Genomic DNA, 20969 nt, shown 5'->3' with positions numbered 1-20969 from the left:
AATTCCCCAAACATAAGCCCAAAAGTGCTTATCCAAGTGACAGGAACAGGTTAGAAATGTGTCTTAGTCTTCTAGCAGACTATTTCACAGTAATTTTAAGCATTTAAACAAAAGTTTAATTTAAAACTGTGTATCCTATAGGATTATTCTCTTTCTATAGGGATTACTTTATGCATTTAAATATAAGATGGTGCTTTGTGAGGTTTCTCAGTAGTATGCTATTTGGGGTACACTGTAATGACAAAGGGAAAAGTCTAATAACAACTAAAAAGCATTTTAAGGAAGAGAAAGATGTCCCTGTAATATAAAGAATGGTACCACTGTGCTTAATGTTAAAAAGTTTCCATTAAAGTTCATTTTAGCCAAAATGAAATGACTCTTACATATACTAGAGAATGAAACAGATTCCAAAATATCCTGAATTTGTAATACTACCAATTAAAATATTCCCTTTGTATCCTTTTTTCATGATTACTCTACCTGTCATATTCTCTCTCACTGGTAACAAAGTTGTCTTTATGCCACTCATGTTTCTAATTAAGTTTCAAATGTTTTCCTGTATTAGGGTGAAACAAAAAAATTACCCCTTTCAATCACTTTAACCTACAGAAATGGACACTTCATGTGCTTCGATCTAATAACTTTCATAAATTCAACATATTAAAAAGGGTAGAGGTACTTAACAAAGTTATGATTGTTGCCTCACTGTGATATTTCCCTGGTGGCATGCAAAAGAATAAACAGTTTATACCATTTCCAGACTCAATAGGAAAGAAAATTAAAAAGTAATCATTCTTGTGCAAAAACATTCACAAGACACTGTTAAGTGAAAAAGACTGAGTTACAAAACAGCATGATACCACTTCCATTTATACATTACAAACACAAAATATTAAAACTTTGCTTTAGTAAAATGTAGTATTTCTGTATTTATTAAAAGAATTTAAAAGAAGTTAACCTTTGTTTAATTCTTTACCACAAAAACACAATATACAAATTAGTCTGCATATGCAATCTAAAGGAACCATAAAAAATCTAAATAGCCTACATCTTTTTGTTAACTCAGTAACAAGGTCCATAAAAAATAACAAAACAACTTAAATTATTTCTAGGAACACTGATCATGTGCTTTGTTGGTATGGATAAATAACTTTACTCCACACATCAACTAAATAAGCCTAAATAACAGTTGGGTTTGATTTCATCATCATTATAAAATGATGATTTATGCTGCCAACAAATTAAGACCAGACCAAAAAGTTAAAACACAAGGGATCTGTATAGTATAGAGAAATAGGAGATTAAGAGTCAGAAACAATCATGTAAAATGAAGAAGAAACTAAAGCAAACAAAAATGCCATATTTCTCTACTACATGTGTAAAAAATTTTAAAAGAACAAAAAAATATGTTTTGGTACTTACATGGACAAATACAAATATTATAAGTATCTTCTAGGAGGTGTTTTATTTTTTAAATTCTGATACAGAAATCAGATGTTTAAAACTAATTTTACCTGAGTTCACTAACTACATGAAATGAGCTTTGAGATGTGTATAATTCTGAGATTTTGCTAATTAGCCAGCTAAGTAAGCAATCTTACCCAGAACAGGTTCTTATACTTATAAACCAAATACTCTAAAAACTATGGGAGAAAGGTTTGAGTTGAACAAATGGAACATAAAGTAAACAGCTCAATTAGTCCACTGTGGTTTACTGCCCTCTGGCTGTTGTGGCAGGAGATATCACAAATTTAAAAAATGGCTGCAAAGAAAAGCTAGGAAGGTGTCAAGCAGAAACTGGCAAGAAATCCTTTAGGCATATTTAGACATTTTAGAATAGACCCTCAACTAAATACATTAGTTAGTTTTACTCTTTCCTTTAAAAAAAAATTAAGCGTATCAACTAACAAAATATTTCAAACACTATCTGAAATTTTCAACTACAAATTAACAAAATATAGAGTAATTTAGACACAATAAAAGCTGGCTCTAGGAGACTAAGTCAAAAAGAGTTAATACTCTACCCTAACTAAAGATCAGAATTAGTCCTGATTTAGAAAAATTCTTTAGATGGAAAACGTTTAGGTGAAGAGGTGAAAATTTTTTTACTAGAAATTCAAAGAATATTTATAAAAAATTGCCTCTGGTTATTAATCTGTGGTAAATACAAAAAGCAACTCAGAATAATGAACCTTACATTAATTCAAAGTTTCCAGATATCAGACATAACATGAAATTTAAAAATAGGCAACACTGGAGCAAATATTTCCAGGAATCACCTAATTACATAAAAAGCAGGAACAAAGCACAGGAAAACTTGTTATGTCAAAATCAGAGAAGATCCTTTATATTAATGTTTCTTCAAAATACTATCCGATGTCATCTTATAATTATGTCCAATAAGGCTTGCATTAAGTTTCTATTAACACTTCGTAATTTTCCACTGGAATTCAACTGCCAATAAACCAAAACAGCCACAGTCCAAGGAAAAAAAAACTCATTCCACTGACTCACATTTCACTATCATTTTATAACAGTGGATTTTAGCCTCAATTACAACCCAAACACCCAGGAGGACACTATGCTTTTCCTTGAAGAGTGGCTCACAAGGTTCCGATTTCAAGCATGACTGGGAAAGGACAAGAGAATTTGGAAAAAACAGGGGTGGGAAGAAGAGGGGTGAGAATGAGGATGTTCCTTTTGACACACACCCATTAAACATTTGGATTTTTCTTCTCAGCAGGTCTCAATCTCTTCAGAATTTATCACTATTCAAAAAGTATACAATGCAAATAAGTTAAAAACAAAAAAGAAAAAACTTACCCTGTAGTTCATGATGTATTACACCCACTAGGTTGGGTTCGTCTCCCCACCAGAATATCCATAACTCTTTGCAATCTGGTTTGACATCACGACGCCATACACACAGCAAGTTGGCTTGCAGACAGCGGATAAAACTTAACAGGATTGGATCATCTTGGGCTGGGGCTGAAATTATGGGTCCACAGTCCCCATGCCCTCCAAAATTGTACCTACGCCATTTGATTCCCGTGAGTTCCGCCTGGAAAAAGACAAGAAAATTACTATAGTTTTGACTGTTCCTTTCACTTAATGAACACTAAAAACAGGCTTCCATACAGATAAACAAATTTGCTAAAATAAATATTTACAGTACACCTCATGTCATAAGATTTCTCCCACTGAAGAATGTATGTCAATCTCTGATTTTAAGGGGGGAAATTTTCATTTCTTTTCATTTTGACATAGTTCTTTAAATTAAACACCAAAAAACAGCAAACAGATAATCATCACTTCTTGTTGAACCACTTACTACCTAAACATTTGCTATAAAGTCCCTAAATATCAAGCTATTTTCTATATTATTATTCCTTATTTAAGTCATAAATTATATTTAGAACTCAGGTAAGAGTTTAAAAAATAAGTTTGTACAATTGAAATAATTTCTTTCAATGAATGTTCACAATTTCTTCCCATTCAGAAGCTACAGTTTAAATCCTTTTTAATCAGGGAAACAGTATGCAGTACCATAGTGCTTCATTATGAAAGCCAAAATAACCTGCTAGTAAAACTGATAGAAAGTTATTGGCAATTTATTCATGTTATTTAACGTGCAGTACACAGAAAAGCTTTACTTCTGTAATAATTCCATAACATAGTTTGGTCTTCGGCTTTTTACACACACTTTAAAACTTGGGAACTTTAAACCAGTGAAGAGCAGATCCTGTATCTTTGTTCCTTTACATACATTTGTATTTTAAATTTGTTTTTAATCTTAAGTTAAAAGGAACTAAACTTCAAAGTTGTTTCAACACAAATGGAGCTGAATTCTTTATGTAACTATAAACTATAACTATGTATTCAAAACTGATAGTAAAACTGATTCACAATATAATTCTGTATCAAAGAGTCCATGTGTCCCTTGCATTTAATCTTTACTCATCTTCCCCCTCTCCAACCTCCCACCACCACTAAGTCAGTAACTTTTGTCAAGAAGTTGTTTTTTCAAAAATAAGTACCACAGGGGAGAAAAATAACCATATTTTCTACTAATAAAACTGAAACAAATTTAAAGTGCTAAAACAATCACTATAATGAACACATTTAAGAAAAATATACCAATTTTCTTCAATCCCCAAAAAAGCTCCATTTAAAAAAAATGATTCCAAAAATAATAATATACAAACTAAAAGTGTCTGAAATTCACTAACTTTTCCTTTCACATTATGAGAAAATGTAAATTTAATTTTTAATGAATACTCTTAGTTTCTGAAAGCTGATTCTCGGAGCATTTAGGCTTACTCTTTGTGCCATTTGGTTTCCTCTGACTATAAAAGCACAATACAGTCAATGAAAAAGTACAAAAATAAATAGCAAAAGTAAACTAATTATGTCAGAAATAATTATTTCCCATAATCACAGCAGAAATTATTAGCATCTTAAGTATGTACTTCCTATTTTTCTGTACATTTTTAAAGCTAGAATCATATTGCATGCTTTTATATTTTGCTTTTTCACTTACAAATATTTTATATATCACTAATTATTGTTCAAAAACAATTCTTGATGTTTTCATAATATTCTATTCACTGTAGAAAATGATTCATTTCATAATAACTGGACAATCTTCTCTTTTTCACTATTATAATTACTATAATTGATGAACATCCTTGAACATTGTTATTTTCCTGATTATTTCCTTAGGAGAGATTGTTTGACATAGAACTATCAGAGAATATGAATACTTTAGGACTCACAGGTGAGTGCCATCATACTGCTTTTTGTTAGTCTTACCAATATAAATAACCTCCTCCCAAACTGCGTATCATTTAAGATACCTGCCAATTTAATAAAATGCTATACTATTTAGTAGTCTCTTTTCTACTTAAAGGAAATCATTATCATATATTTGATAAATATAACCTGGGGCCAGTCTTCCTGGGTTTGATTCCCAGCTCTATATATACTCACTAGCTCTAAGTAGTAAGTACCTAGCAAATTATTTAATCTTTGTCACTCAGTTGCCTCAGGGTAAAATGAGAATAATGGTATTCATAGACAGTAGATGAGTTAGTATATATGGAAAGCACTTATGACAGTTCCTGGCACATCACAAAAATTACAGATACTGTTACCATTACTAGCAGTATTAGCAGTACTATTTCCCTTTAGTTGTCTGTTCACATCCTTTGTGTGTTTTTCTATCATACAAGTTCATTTTTTCAAATAAAAGCCATGTGTGTGGATGTTTTAATCAGAAAGCCTAAGATGAATTTTTAAATAAATGCCAAAGAGAAAACTAAATTAAAAGACTAAGAGGGGGCCGTTGAAATCAGAAAAGTTAAGTAGAAAACTAACTTTTCTAATTAACACCTAAGCTTTCTGTGCCTTAGGATCTTGAGGAAGTGAGAGGAGGAAAAGAGGGAGAATTAAAAATATACCAATAAATGTGATCACTAATATTCACATTTACCATATTTAACAGGTTGGAAAATTAAGATATGTCAGAGATATAAACATCAGGTGAGTCAGTCCCCCAGAAAATCTACAAACAGCAATTTACTCACTAGAATACTTTCACCTGTGTAACACCCACCATGGTTCAACAGACAAAATATTTGGCTTTGATTCAGGAAAATGGTTTCCTAATCCTAGCACTTCCACTAACTTCCTATCAGTGCTTCTATGGTCTCAGTGGTAAAAGGAAGCTGCTGCCACCTGCTCTGTATCTTTATAGAGTTGTTCTAGCAAGTGATATAACACAAATGCAAGTGACACACAACATCAAGACTACGAACTTAATCTCTTCACAGCTAATTCAGCCAGAAGAACTAAAAAAAGTCCCATTATTTTAAAACAATTTATCCCTCTACCTTAAAGATAAAATTAAATATCATCATACCAGTCTTCATTGGAAAATTTAACAATGAAACGCCATTCAAGCCTAACAGAGATAACTAAGTATAAAATGAAGGTTCAAAGACTTCGCTTTAAATTTTGAATTAATATTTGATAAGAGGAAAAAAGACTGAAACACTTCATCCAAGAAGAAAAATTCCTATCATGGATGTATATTCAATTAGATATTAAAATGTGTCCTCATACACTATGATCATGTTCATAGTTAAAAATCAAACCCACACAAAGTTATATTGACCCAATTTCTCACAAATGTACATTTCCAAGACTCAAAATTCTTGAAGCAACTCTTTAAAATATTTCTTGATGCAAATTATCCCCCAAGTGCAATTATTTCTCACTGCCAAAGATGAACAATCCATATTTATGTTCAAGTTTAAGATTATATGGTTTTCAAAACATAAAATCAAAAAAGATAAAATATACAAGGAACAAAACCAGTACTGCATATCATTTATTCATCACCTGTTTAATACCAGACACCATACTAGTGTCTTCACATATAATTTCCAATATGAGGCACTATACTAGAGTTTTCATATATTGTTTCTAATCTTCACAAACAGACAGCTAAAGAAATTAGAACTCAAATAGGTTAAGTAAGTCTCCCATAACAACATAGGTAGCAAATGGCAGGTCCCAAATATAACTGGATTTAAAGCATAACTGAATTTCAAGCATAAATTCTTTCCACTCTGCCATGGTGCTTCATATAGCTAAAGGTAAAAATTAGCCCTAGAGGATTATAAAATAGTACAAAGAAATTGTCATCAACTCAGTTTAGCAATGACAAGAGCTCATGGCAACACTTTCTAATTTAGGAAAGTTCATGAATCCTTCTTTACTCTTCCTGAGGTACCAAGAAAACTATTATGAGTCCCACTATACCATCCCATAAACAGAAGAGACTTAAAATTTCACTTCGATCATACGCCTTCTTTTACATGTTACCACTATAAGATTGCATCTGTACAAGCTAATTCTTGGAGAATATGTATAACAAACCAAGAAAATAACTATTCCAATAGCAAGAGAGACTGGAGGGAAATTTTCTCAGCAATGGCTGATATCCAACGTACAGGTAGTCAAGGTCCTCAGGAAACTATACTTAACTGACAGAAACTCCCCTGGCCTAAACAGAAGTTCAATTCAGAATGGTTCTAGTTAACCAAATTACAACAGAATCAGGATAACTGCACTTTCTTATGGTATAAATGTATTTAAAGAAAATTTGTATTGATTCTTAATGTCCTATTCTTTAGCTACTATACGTAGGAAATGAGCTGATAAATTTTCCCAGTGGAGGTCACTTATTTGCACTGACCCATTGCATTCAGATCCCTCGTGACCAACAGCATATAGTTGCAATGTGGCTCTCAAAAGTTAAACTGTATTCAGAGGTCATGGAATAGAGTAAAACTAACATGACTTGAGAAGAAGGAATCAAGGATGTAGTATTATGGAAAGACTACTGATTGGAAGCCAGGAGATCAAGTTCAAGTCCTAGCTTTTCAACTATTTACCTGTATGATATTAGGAAATCTCCATCTCAGGCCATCTCAGCTTCCCATCTTGTAAGGGGATATGGTTGATCTAGACATCATAAATGAGTTCAAGTCTCCTGGCCCAGGCTAATTACGTCCCGTCAACAAAGGCAACTTGTAAATTAGACTGAACCCTTATTAAATGCCTTATAATGATCAGCAGGAATAGGAGAGCTGCCAGAAAACATTTAAGTTTTCAAGAAATAGTTGAAAGAAAGATTTCTCAAACTCCAGAACAATTAGCTTAGTATCAGTCTTGGGCAGGAGTCTAGGATGGTGTGCAGAAAAGGCAACTGTGATCATTTGGGACTAACATAAGTAGACTAGGAAATTCCAATTCGGCCTCACCTCACTTCCTCCTCTGATACAGTTACTACTCTAGAAGATCAGAGAATACAGTTAACATATTAAGTCACCTCTCAACTCAAGTCACAGAAGGAAAAAAGCCAGGGTAATAGAAAACGTCTGTTAAAACATAACTAATCAGCTCCAGGTAAAGACGGAAGAGTAAACACACACATCTGCTTTTGCTCTCTCTTAAATTCCTCAAAAACAAAAAAACAAACAAAAACAAAAAAAAAACAAAAAAACACACACATACACACATACAAATCCCCCAAAACAACAACAAAAAAAAACCCCAGTAAAGAAGTTTCTTTCTTTGTTTTGTTTTGTTTTTTCCTTAAATCATAAAATCACAATGGTAGGTAGTAGTAGAGATGAGCACATCCAGATTTTGAAAGTTAAAAAGCAGATACTCAAGAGGTCAAGAGACTTATACCAAAGTAAACAATCTTAGCTGTGGAGAAAGTGGAGCTACAATCAAACCTATACAAAATTATAAACACAGGTACAGTCATCCATGGGAAGTTGGTTCTAGAATACCCCATAAATACCAAAACGCATGGATGCTCAAGTCCCTTATATAATACGGAGTAGTATTTTCATCCTATGCACATCCTTTAAGTAATCTCTGGAAAATTTATAATACCTAAAACAATGTAAATACTACATAAATAGTTGCAGGTGCACAGCAATTTCAAGTTTTGCTTTTTGGAACTATCTGGAATTTTTTTCCTATTTTTGGTCCACAGTTGTAAAACCTACAGATATGGAGGGTCTGACTGTATCCTATGGAAGTAGGGTTGAAAGGCAGAGAAGAGGTCAAATAAGGAAAGCTGGTTGAAAGTCTCTTAGAAGGCACTCAGAACCAGGGTACCCTTCCCATTGCCCATCTTTATACCAGCAAATCACTGAAAGGGTATTCTCTGGGACCAGTAAAACACAGGGTATCTGGACTGGGGGACACAGGCAAAAGTGAAGGCAGGAAACCAGAGTGAAAACAGTACATCAGGTGAGCATGTACAGAATGAAGGTCGAAAATCACCCTCTCCAACCTTTTCCCTCTAAGCACCTAGAAAGTTGGCAGCCAGCCTTTCATCACCCAGAAAGGAGTCTGGAAAAGTCTTCTCTGAGAAATCTGACCAGCCCAAGAGAAAGACCTCAAGATATTAACAACAGAGGTTCCCCAACTAAGGAGTCTACCCAGATCAGTGAATTACACAGGAAATAAATGTCACTCACATACTCAGAACTTCCAAGCAGTTTTTTAGTTCATCATTACTAAACATGAACAGACAACCAGGAATTACTAAATAGTTGAGGAAGTCCACCGAGGAAATACAGAAATAAAAACACAGAAAAGCAACCTGGAGGAAAGACTACATTGGAAGAAGAAAACTCTTAAAAAATCTATCATTAATATTCTCAAAGAGATAAATCAGTGCAACCATTACAAAAGAACAGGAATGCTATTTCAGAAAAGAAGCACAAAGAACTAAAAGAGAGATCCTGGAAATTTTAAAACAATGATGACAAAAATGATAAAACTCAATTAGAAAGGCTAGAAGATAAAGTTTCTTCCAGAAAAGAAAGCAAATAAACAAAAATTTAAATTAGGGGAGCGGGGGGAGGTAAAATCAGAGGAGCAGCCAGGAAGTTCAAAACCAAATACAGAGCTTTCAGAAAGAGAAAACACAGAAAATGAAAAAGAGGAAATGACCAATAAAATAATTAATGAAAATTTTTTTGGAAAAAAATGTGAATTTCTAGATTAAAAGGGCATGCTGAGTATTCAGAACAACAGATTCAAAGAGACTCATAGGAGGCATATTATTGTAAACTTTCAACACACTGCAGACACAGAGAAGATCCTCAGAGCTTCCATAAAGTAAAAAGAGGTCACATACAAAGAATCAGAAATCAGAAGGATTTCTGGTTTATCAACAGCAATACCTGAAGCAAGAAGGTAATGGTGCAATAACTCCAAAATTCTAAAGGAAAAATATTCCAAATTAGACATCTATGCCAATCTAAACTATCTATCAGGTGTAAAAGTAGAATGAAGACATTTTAAAATATGCAAAATGTTTAAAGAAAAAACGCACCTTTTCTCAGGAAGCTACTGGAGGTATACCCCACTAAAAGGAGGGAATAAACCAAGAAGTTATGAGATTTAGGAACTAAATTCAACATGGGAGGGAGCAAAATGAATCCCTATGCTTACAGGCAATAATCAGATGACTCAAGGTTGTGAACTGTGCACCAGTGTAGAAGGCAACTAATACAGATTATGAAAGGACAGATGGCTCTAGGAAAGACTCTTGTTAAGAATTTGAAACTGATAAAAAACACTTGATACACCTGAAAGTCTTAAAAGGAGATTCAAATAATAGGCAAAAAGTTTAGGGATGAGTTAGTTAAAAACACAAAGAAAAGTAAACAATCAAAAAAGGGGGAAAAAAAAACCCAACAGATCATTAACATCTTCAAATTACACAGAAAAGGAAAACTAATCAGGGTTTACTAGATGGCTCACCATACATTAACAGAATCAAGGGAATGTTGACACTGAATATTAAGCTAACCAAAATTACTATACAACTACATGGTAAAACAGAAAGATAGGAAAAGCTTGTTTACTTTGTATAAGGGAGAGAGAATGAGCTTAATCTTTATCTGCAATAGTGGAAGATCCAGAATTTAAAAACTTCACAGTAAATGTAAGCTTTGTATTTAGAAACATTTAAGAACCAAGATAAGCAACAAAAGGGATGAAAGTGTGCATCTCTGGAGAAGGTAAAACAGGGGCCAGGAGAATACTATTCATCTAAACCTTGTAGAATATTTGATTCTTTAACTAGGTAAGAGTACAATTCCGTTTGTTTGTTTGTTTTAAACAAAACAAAACTAATCAATTTGAGGTAACAAAATATATTTAATATATACAGAAAGTTACTACTAATGTTGAGAACTCACTTACACAATATTACAGACTGATTCTAAAGAAATTCCTAAGTCTAAGAACAACTTGGTATCCCATAAATTGTGTTGCAAAAGCCGAAAGGTTATTTACCATGTGTTAAAATAGCTGCTGTTGTCTGTTTCTTCTCTCCATTTTTTTGGACTATTAAAAACCTAGGTGGGCAGAGACATACTTCCAGCTACATACTCCCTCCCACTTAGCTCTGCTCAAACTCTTCCTTCTCTGAGCTAAGTGGCTTGCCAGGGAGTCCCTCAACAGAGGAGCTGAGGACAGCAAGACACTGGGCTTTCTATGTGACTCTCATCTAACACAGTATTTTCATACTGTGAGAATGCAATGTAATAATTCTCCACACAATAAAGCTGTGTATCAGAGATGCTTTCTAAATGTATATACTTTTGCTGATTCATAATAATTTCTTTCCTCAATTGTAATTTTCTTTTCAGCCCTCAGTTTACCAACATTAATTCAGAACTATAAAGACAAAAACTGGGAAGCTGGTTTAGCATAAGTGTAAGTAAAAAGGGCTGAGGTTGTATTTGACAATAAATTTAACACAATTAAACAATGTGAAGTAACTGTTTTAAAAGTTACTGCCATCTTAAGCTATATTGATAAAAATATAATATCTAAATCCTACATAACAGATCTTACCTATCAAGTGACAAGTCAATATTGCTTTCAACTCCTAGCTACATATTTTGAGAGTAATCTAGATAAAATGGAACAAATTAACAGATGAAGGACTGGGTTAGTGAGGAAATCTAAATATGTTGTATGACTGGGGGCTTAATACTTTCAAGCAAATAAACATAACAGCAAAAATAAATGAAAGAATAAAGCCACAGCTGAATTAAGTTAAATGAATTTTAATACAAAGTTAAGATTCTGCAGAAATTTGAAGTCTTCAATTATAGAAAAGACTCATATATGTAAGATGAATTCGATTTGCTCAGAACTGGCCCAAATGATAGGAGAGAATCAAACAGAAAAACCAAAACAATAATACTAAGAGCTCCCTCAAGAAAAAATCCCTGACTGAAATTCTTGAGAATCACAGATATGGGAGGTGTGGGAGAAACTGGTCAATACTAGATGTGGCTCCAAACATCAAAGGGTTGGCCGGAGAATATGATTTAGAAGGTTCCTTTCAAGCCTAAAATATGAATCTCAACGATTTCTTCCTTTCCAGAATAAAGTTTCATAACTCTAATATCATTTGTATCCCAGTCAACTAGCTCAGGGGTTGGCAAACTAGGGCCTACAGGCTGGCCATTTGTTTTGTAAATAAAGTTTTATTAGCACACAACTATGCCGCACATTGTGGCTGCTTCCACACTACAATCAGAGTTGAGCCTGAAGTAATTAACTCTCTGGTTCTATAAGAAAAAGTCTGCTGACCCTCGACAAGCATGACACACACAGGCAAATATGACATTTAAAATGTAAATAAAAAGCACCAGAATTATCCTCCCACCATAAACAACTTGAAAACTTGATATAAAATATGAAACTATTGTTTTCAGGTACTGGACAGCAGGCAACACAGAGCTGGGATCTCTGACAGAAGGAAAATAAACAGCATGGGTCCTGTAAAGCCTAAGGCAACTAGAATTTGTGAAAACAGACCACCAGAAAGGAGAGGGTTAGGCAGAAAAAGAGCTCCAGAGACCTGATACAGGTTCCTTTGAGACTGTTCCAAAATACTAAGTTGCATATTCACACAACAAAATTAAATGGTGCCTGGGAAAGAAGTACTAGAGAGCTATCATCATTCTAACAGCTCACACAAAGCTGGGAGATAGTCTGGTTCTGAACAGCCAGAGTAATAAACATCATTAAACACCTTGGGCATGATACAGAGACCACAAAGAGTCAGCCTCAAAAGTAGAAAACTGGGCCTAACATAAAGAATGCTCTACCCCACCCTAATAATCAATCTTCAGTCACCATCATATCATCATCTGTAACTTAACTGCCAGGCAAAATAAAATTAATTATTTAAAGAAAAATAAAATAAAATCCAGACTTTCAACAACATAATATTCACAATGCCTAGTATCCATAAAAGAATGTCAGATATTCAAAGAAATAGCAAAATAGGAGACCCATGGTCAGGAGAAAAAAGTCACTAAAGAGAAACAAACCCAGAAATGAAAGTGATGATCAAATTAAAAGTCAGTTTAAAACAGCTATTGCAAGTATGGTCAGGGATTTAAAGAAAAATACAAGCTTAAGGAGTGAAATGGAAGATAACTAAAAAAAAAAAAAGAAGTAAAATTTCTGGGCCTCAAATATGCAGAATGCAAAATGACAATTTCACTGAATGGATTTAACAGCAGATTAAGCACTGCCACAAAAAAAAAAAAAAAAAAAGGCCAGGGGACTTCAAAGCATACAATATTATTACCTAAGCTTAGGAATAGAGTTTTTAAAGCTCAAAGAGTAATGAGTAAAGCCAAAGCAGTCATAGTATAACATACTAACATACAAGTGACTAGGGTCCTGGCACACAAAGGTGGAAAGGAAGGACCAAAAAAATCCTCCAATATTATTTAATTATGGCCAAAGTGTCTCAAAATTTCATGAAAACAATAAATCCCAGAACCAAGGAATTCAGTGAACCCAAAGCAGTATTTAAAATAAAAGTTCCAAAACACATAGAATTAAATTTCTGAAAACCAGTGATAAAAAGGAAAATCTTAAAAGCTGTCAAGAGGAAAAAAAGACACACTACAGAAGTGGAAGCAAACACAATATTTACAACAGACCTCCCACCAGAAAATATGCAAGCAGGAAACAATGGAACAATCTGAAAGGAAAAATATCTCATCTAGAACTCTAGGTCAAGCAGAAAGATCTTTCTAAAATGAAGGTAAAATACATTTTTTTTTTAGATCAAAAAAAGCCAATGGAACCACAATATAATAAATGTAATTAGAATAGATGCTCTTCAAAAATTTCAAGTGCAAGGAAAGTATCAGATGGAAACCTGGATCTACACAAAAGTAACAAACACCAGAAACAGCTAATATATAAATAAATAAATAAATATAAAACATACCTTCTCATTCAAAATTTTTCTTAAAAACTAATTAACTGTTTATGGCAAAAATAATGGACCGTTCTGCATATTAGATACAGAAGAAAATTTTATAACAACAATGTAACAAAGGCCAGAAGGAGAAAATGGATGTATATTGTTCTAAGGTTTTTAACATTATAAGTGAAAAAATTTGTTATTTGAAGGTAAACTGTAATAAGTTGAAGATGTATATTATAAACCCTTGACCAGTCCTTAAAAAGTAAAAAAAAGACATATATCTAAAAAGACAATATTGAAGGCAAAATGGAATCATAAAACAAAACAAAACAAAACAAAACAAAAACAAAAACAAAAACAAAACCTCAAATAATCCAAAAGCAAGTAGAAAAAGGAAAAAAAAAAAGGGAGGGGGCGACAAAGAACAGATGGGACAGAAGGAAAAAAAGCTAAGCTGAGACAGTAGACTTAAACCCAACCATTATCAATATAATTATATTAAATATAGGCAATCTATTACAATTAAAAGACATCAATTTGCAGAATGGACAAAGTTTTTAAAGGCACAACTACATACTACTGAAAAGAAATGCACTTAAAGACAAGTTAAGAGTAAAATGATAGAAAAAGGTGTATCATGCAAACACAAATTGTAAGACAGCTGAAGTGACTAGATTAATACCAAATAAAGTCCTTTACTAGGAATAAAAAGGGAAATTTTGTTGTGATAAAAATGTCAATTCTTCAAGAAGACATAAATCCCAAATGTATAGGTACCTAATAACAATGCTTCAAAATATATGAAGCAAAAAAGTGATATGTCTAAAAAGAGAAACTGACAAATCCAGAATTATAATTGGAGATTTCAACAGGCCTCCTCTCAGCAACTGATCAAACAAGTAGACAGAAAATCAATAAGGATATAGAAAACATGAGCACTATCAAGCAACATAACCAAACTGCATTTATGAAACATTACAGCTCAAAAGAATACACATTTTTTTCAAATGCACATGGAACATTCATCAAGAGAAACTATATGCTGGGCCATAAACTTTTTAAAAAATGAAATTTCTGAATAGAATTAACTTGGAAATTAACAAAATATCTAAAACACTCCCCTCTCCCACAAAATATGTAAGCAAATAATATTCCTAAGTAATGTATATGACTCCCCCTCCAAAAAAATCACAAGGGAAACTAGAAAACATTTTGAACTGAGTATGAAAATAAAATATACCAAAATTTGAAGGAGACAAATAAAATAGTGCTCAAAGAGAAATCTGTAGCTTTATTTATATTAAAAAGGAAGAAAAGTGTTAAAATTGCTCTAAGCTTCTTCCTTCAGAAGCTAGAAAAGGTATAAATTAAGCCAAATGTAAATTGATAGAAATAAGAAATAAATGAAATATAAAACAGACTAACAATAGAGAAAATCAATAAAATGAAAAGCTGGTTATTTTAAAAGATCAATAAAATTGACAAACTTCTCACTAGGTTAATCAGGAAAGGGAAAAAAGACAAATTACCAGTATCAGGAATGAAAGATGAGAAATTACTTCACATCCTAGTAACACTGTAAAATAATGGATTATAAACAATGGTATGCCAATAATTAAAACTACTAAGATTAAATGGACTACCTCTTTGAAAGAATTATCAAAATAATACACACACACAAATAAAATATGAATAGCCCTATATGTATTAAAGAAATGGAATACAAAACTTAAAACCTTCCCACAAAGAATTCTCCAAGGCAAGATGGCTTCACTGGTAAATTCCATCAAACATCCAAGGAAGAGATACCACCAGTCCTATACAAACTTTCAGAAAACAGAGGAAGGATTACTTCCCAAATCATTTTATGAGACCAACATCACTAAGACCAGACAGAGACATTACAAGAAAAGAAATCTACATGCCAAAATCCTTCATGAATACAGATTTAAAAATCAGTAACAAAATATTAGCAAATCAAATCCAACAATATATAAAAATGATGACACACTCTCCACATGGAATTTATCTTGAGAATTTAAGCTTAGTTACATTAGTTTGAAAGCCCATCAATTAATTTAAATCAAGCTTAGTTCAAAAACCCATCAATGAAATTTCCATATTAACAAAACAAAAGCTGTGGTCACCTCAGCAGATGCAGAAAAAAATTTTAACAAAATTCAACACCTACCCATGGTTTAAAAAAAAAAAACAAAAAACACTAAGCAAACTAAGAATTAAAAGGAACTTCTCACTTCATTAAGGGGATATTTGAAAGCCTATAGTTAGTATCACAGTTAATTACAGAACATTTTCCACCTAAGACCAGGAACAAAGCAAGGATGTACACTCTTACCACTTCTATTCACCTTTGTACTGTAGGCCCTAACCAATGCAATAAAGAAAGAAAAAGAAATAAAAGGCATTCAGATTGGAAAGGAAGATATAATATCATCTTTACTCACAGACACACAAACAACATTATCGTGCACGTTTACAAAAAATAAAGGACTTCAGGGAAGCTCTAAAACTAATACAGTTGACTCTTGAGTAACATGTGTTTGAACTGTGCAGGTCCACTTATATGCAGATTTTTTTTTAACAGTAAATACTACAGTACTACACAATCCATGGTTGGTTGAATTTGTGGATGCAGTACTGTGGACACAGAGGAACTGCAGGTATGTAGGTTGACTGTAAGTTATACTCGGGTTTTCAACTGTGGAGAAGGTTGGTTCCCATAACCTCCATGTTGTTCAAGGCTCAACTGCAATTGAGTTTAGGAAAGTTACAGTATGTAGAATAAATATACAAAAGTTAAGTATATTCTATAATATAATGAACAATTATGTTTAGTGGTGAACAATTTTAAAATAGAATTTAAAAATCATGCCACTTTTAAAAGCATTTAAAAACATGAAATACTTAGGAATAAATTTGATAACGTATGTTCCAGACCGGTATACCAAAAACTACAAACATTGAGAGAAATTAAAGATCTAAGGAAATGGAGAGCTAGAACATAATTCATGGACTTGGATACCTAAAATTAACATTTCAATTCTCTCCAACTTGATCCACAGATTCAAAAAAAAAAAAAAAATCACCATCAAATCTCTGAAGAACTTTTTTTTAAATCAATTGACAAGTTGATTCTAAAACTTACATTGAAATGCAAAGTATCCAGGAGAGCCAAAACAATTTTGAAAAAAACAAAGTTGGAGAATTTACTCTGATTTCAAGACATACTATAAAATTTCAGTAATTATGACAGTGTGGTATTGGCATAAGAGGTATGGAGATCAAAGGAAGATAATACAGAATCCAGAAATTAGCCCATGCAAACACATACTCACATACATTCAGTACATTCAATTGATTTTTGACAATGATGGGTAAAACATGGTCTTTCAACAAGTGCTGCTGGAACAACTAGATACTATACGATTTCATTTACAAAAAAATTCTAGAAAAGGCAAAATGAATTTCTAGTAACAGCTGATCAGTGGTTGCCTGAAGGTGAGGGGAGTGTGGTTTCACTTGTCAAAACTGTACTTGCTTAAAATGGGTACATTTTATTGTATGTACATTAAATCTCAATAAAGATAATTAAAAACTTATGTATTAATGGAAGAATCCATGTAAAGAATATCTCAAAGAAAAAAAATCTATTTTTAATATAACCAAAGTAATCATCCTGTGTATCTCCAAGGTAACTGTGAATCTCTTTCTGAAAGTATTCAGTATTTTCAAAAAAAATTATTTTCATGGCTAACTACATCAGAACTCTAGTTAATGATACATACTTATTAACTTTAAAAGGGAACTCTTCTGAAATTTCTGGGAACTGAACTATTTAATAAAAGTTCATTAGTGACATTAGGATGATTTCTTACCCAACTGCAATAACAAACTATAAAAGCGAATTTGTATTATTTTCGCTGTATAGCAGATATTGTTGGTTGCCTACCCAAATATGAATGGCTCCTTTCTCCACAGTAACATATACTCTATTACGGGGGATAACCATGTGCTCACTTGAAGACCTATATATCCCAGCCTCCCTGAGGTTAAGTATGGCCAGATGTACTGTAAGGAACTTCTTTGAAGTTTCCTTACAAAGGAGGGGTGTGGCCTTCCTACATTTCCTCCTCCTCCCCATCTAGAATGTCAACCATGATGACTAGAGTTTGAGCAGCCATCTTGGACAATATGCCTCTTGTGATAAACTAGAGAACGTGGAGTAACCAGAAAGCTGAGCTTGGGTCCCCTGATGACTGAGAAGTAACCAAACCCGTTCTGAAATGCTGCCTCCAGGTTGCTTGTCTACAAAAGAGAAATTTCTATCTTGTTTAAGCTATTTGTCTATTTTTTAATAAGCACATGATCATGTTACTGTAATAAATTATTTCTGATAAGAGCATTTCAGCAACTGGCTTTTTGTTTTTTAAAAACTAGAAGAGACTTAGTGAGGTGATGAACTGATCAAAACAATACTGATAGAAACAATAAACTATCCTAACTTCACTTTCCAACTGATTTCTCAAATTGGAATAGTCTAGGAGAAAAAAAATCTGCCTATCTGTGAGAAGAAATTTTAAGCTGCATTATTACTCCATTAATCTCTGATGAAACTTCTGAAAAAAATGTAAACTGAATTATCACTCCATTAATCTCAGGCAAATCTATATGCTCCAGTGATTTCTACCTTCATGCTTGTGCTAAATTATATGGTCTACACTGTTAATTTTTAAAAGGCTCAGAAAAAGAAAGAGACCAGTAATGTCTGGAATAGCTAGGAGGAGCTTCATAGAAGCCCTAAAAGGATTTAGACAAGAAAATAAAGAAGAGCATACAATACAAAGCACTGGTTGTGTTCAGGCTCTGCAGTCAGTGACTTGGCTCCACCTCTTGCTAGCAGTGTGACCTGGGGAAAGTTACTTTAATCTTGCTTCAGTTTTCTTATCTGAAAAATGGGAACAGTAGTACCTATCTCAGCAGGATCTTGATGAGAAAATGTATGTACCTGGCAAGTAGTCAAGCAATTCCAAGCATTCAGTAAGCATTCTTAGAAAGAGTAAAAGCTGAGATGAGAATGGGCATAACACATAAAAGTCTGACTTGAAATACAGATCCTGCTAGTGAGTGACTGGCAACTTTAAATAGAAAAAGAAAACAAAAGGCTTTTTTGAGATTAAATGCTTTTGAAAAGTAAGAACACTCACAAAATATGTACACCCATTTGCATGAAAAGATGCTCCTAACCTCATGAGAAATAAAGAAACTGAAAATTTAAATACTGAGATACCTGTTGCTCAGAGTGGAAAAAATTAAAATGAGTAAGTGTCATTACAGGCCAGGATAGAAGAATGGGCATTCATATACTGCCCAAAGGAATGTAAACTGACACATCTTTTTTAAAGAATTTATGGTTATAAGTATCAAAATGCATAACTGTACTGTTACAGAAAAAAACTGAATCTTAATGTTTTTCACAGTTGGTTAAATAAAAACACATCCTATCCTATGAAATAAAATACAACTGCTTAAACAAATAATAATAAAAAAGAATGAGGTATATCTAAATTTACTGTCTTAAAAATATTTGGAGACTTTGATTATGTCTTTTATATTTTTTAAATGTTAAGCACAAGATACATCTTGCAGGAAAAGTTGGAGAATTACCCTTACTTGTAATTCCTTAAACAACAAATATGTCCATCATCAATAGGATGCATAAATAAACTGTGGCATGAGTAAATTACAACTGCACATTGTTAGAACATAGTATTAAACTAAAGAAGCAAGCTACAAAAGAATATAGTTCATTTCTTAAACATTCAAAAGAAGAACTATGTATATACAAACACACACACACACAAAATATACATGATTAAAAGTTAAAAAAAAAAAAAAAAAAAGGAAATGATAAACACAAAATCCAGAATAACAGTTACCTCTCCAGGGAGAGGAAAGAGAATGGGAAGGAAAGGTACCATAGGACTTCACAAATGATAAATTTTTTTTTCTTACATTGGGTATTGGGTACATGGGTGTTCACTGTATCGTGATTCTTTCTACTGTATATATAGTAGAAATATATGTTATTACCCAATGAAAACAATTTTGAAACTGTAATGTTTATAGGCACAAAAACATACAGAAAAAAAAATACCTGGTATGATAAAAATTAAACTACTGGTAGTTACCTCCCCATAAGGGAGGAGAATCTTCGTATTTTTTGTCAGATCCTTCAATACTGTTTGAATTTGAGACAAATTTAAATTTTTATTAAATTCATAACATTTTTCTCTTAAAATTATAATTATGAAAATGGTAACCACATGAAAAATGTTAGTGCATACAGCTGAATAAAAAGCTATATTTACACTGTAATTACATCTATTTACAAAAAAATGTGCACATTAACAAGAATAGAAGATCTGGGGTGTGTATCCGACCTAGTGGATCAGCTGGATTGCGGGTAATTTTTTTAATATGTAGTTTTAATTTCTGGGAAGTTTCATTTCTTGGAAATATTTTATATTTCATTAGTACGACCTCACTTGGAGAGAAATTAAAGGAAAATGACAACTGCAAGAAAACCAACTCTCTACCTTCAGGGTAGCCAAGTGAAAAATCTACCCACATGGGAAAGCTGAATGAATTACAGCCAATTGACAATGGATAGCACACGCTGTGCCAGTAAGTGCACTCAAAACAACTGGAGAGGATCCCCACCACACCAAGGAGATTACATCAAAAGGTTCTGAAGTGCATATGTACAATTTAGCGCTTAACTGAGAACCGGTGCTGCCAAGGAAAAGTGCAGCAAGCCAGGGAAGGCTCCATAGGACAGGGAGCCCAGGAACGTGCTGAAAAAGGAAAGAGGTTTGGAGGGGTGGGCAGAGAAGAGGGGAGGAAGGGAAAACTTCTCCCCATATGTGAGGTAAAAATATGACATGGTATAACAATTTACACTCTCAGTATCTACAAAAATATTGCCTAATCAGAAAGCTAAGTGCTGAGGGAACAAGAATAGAATGACAGTAATAAAAATTTGAAGGAACCCAAAATCAGAAAGAAGAATAGGCATCAAAGATACACACTGAGTATCTAC

General features: G+C 33.0%; 1 protein-coding gene across 2 annotated transcripts in view; it reads right to left on the bottom strand.

Moving 5' to 3' along the window:
• Positions 1 to 20969, bottom strand: part of MED13L (mediator complex subunit 13L) — a 253953-nt gene that overhangs the window by 218075 nt on the left and 14909 nt on the right. For both annotated transcript variants that reach the window (XM_074356208.1, XM_074356209.1), the window contains exon 2: positions 2824 to 3061. In XM_074356208.1, coding sequence (XP_074212309.1) covers positions 2824 to 3061 — 238 coding nt within the window. The remainder of the gene's footprint in view (positions 1 to 2823; positions 3062 to 20969) is intronic.

The sequence above is a fragment of the Camelus bactrianus genome, chromosome 32 (assembly GCF_048773025.1).
Source record: "Camelus bactrianus isolate YW-2024 breed Bactrian camel chromosome 32, ASM4877302v1, whole genome shotgun sequence".
In the NCBI taxonomy this organism is placed as follows: Eukaryota; Metazoa; Chordata; class Mammalia; order Artiodactyla; family Camelidae; genus Camelus; species Camelus bactrianus.
The sequence above is the reverse complement of the archived record's forward strand: the minus strand, read 5'-3'. Positions and strand labels throughout refer to the sequence as shown.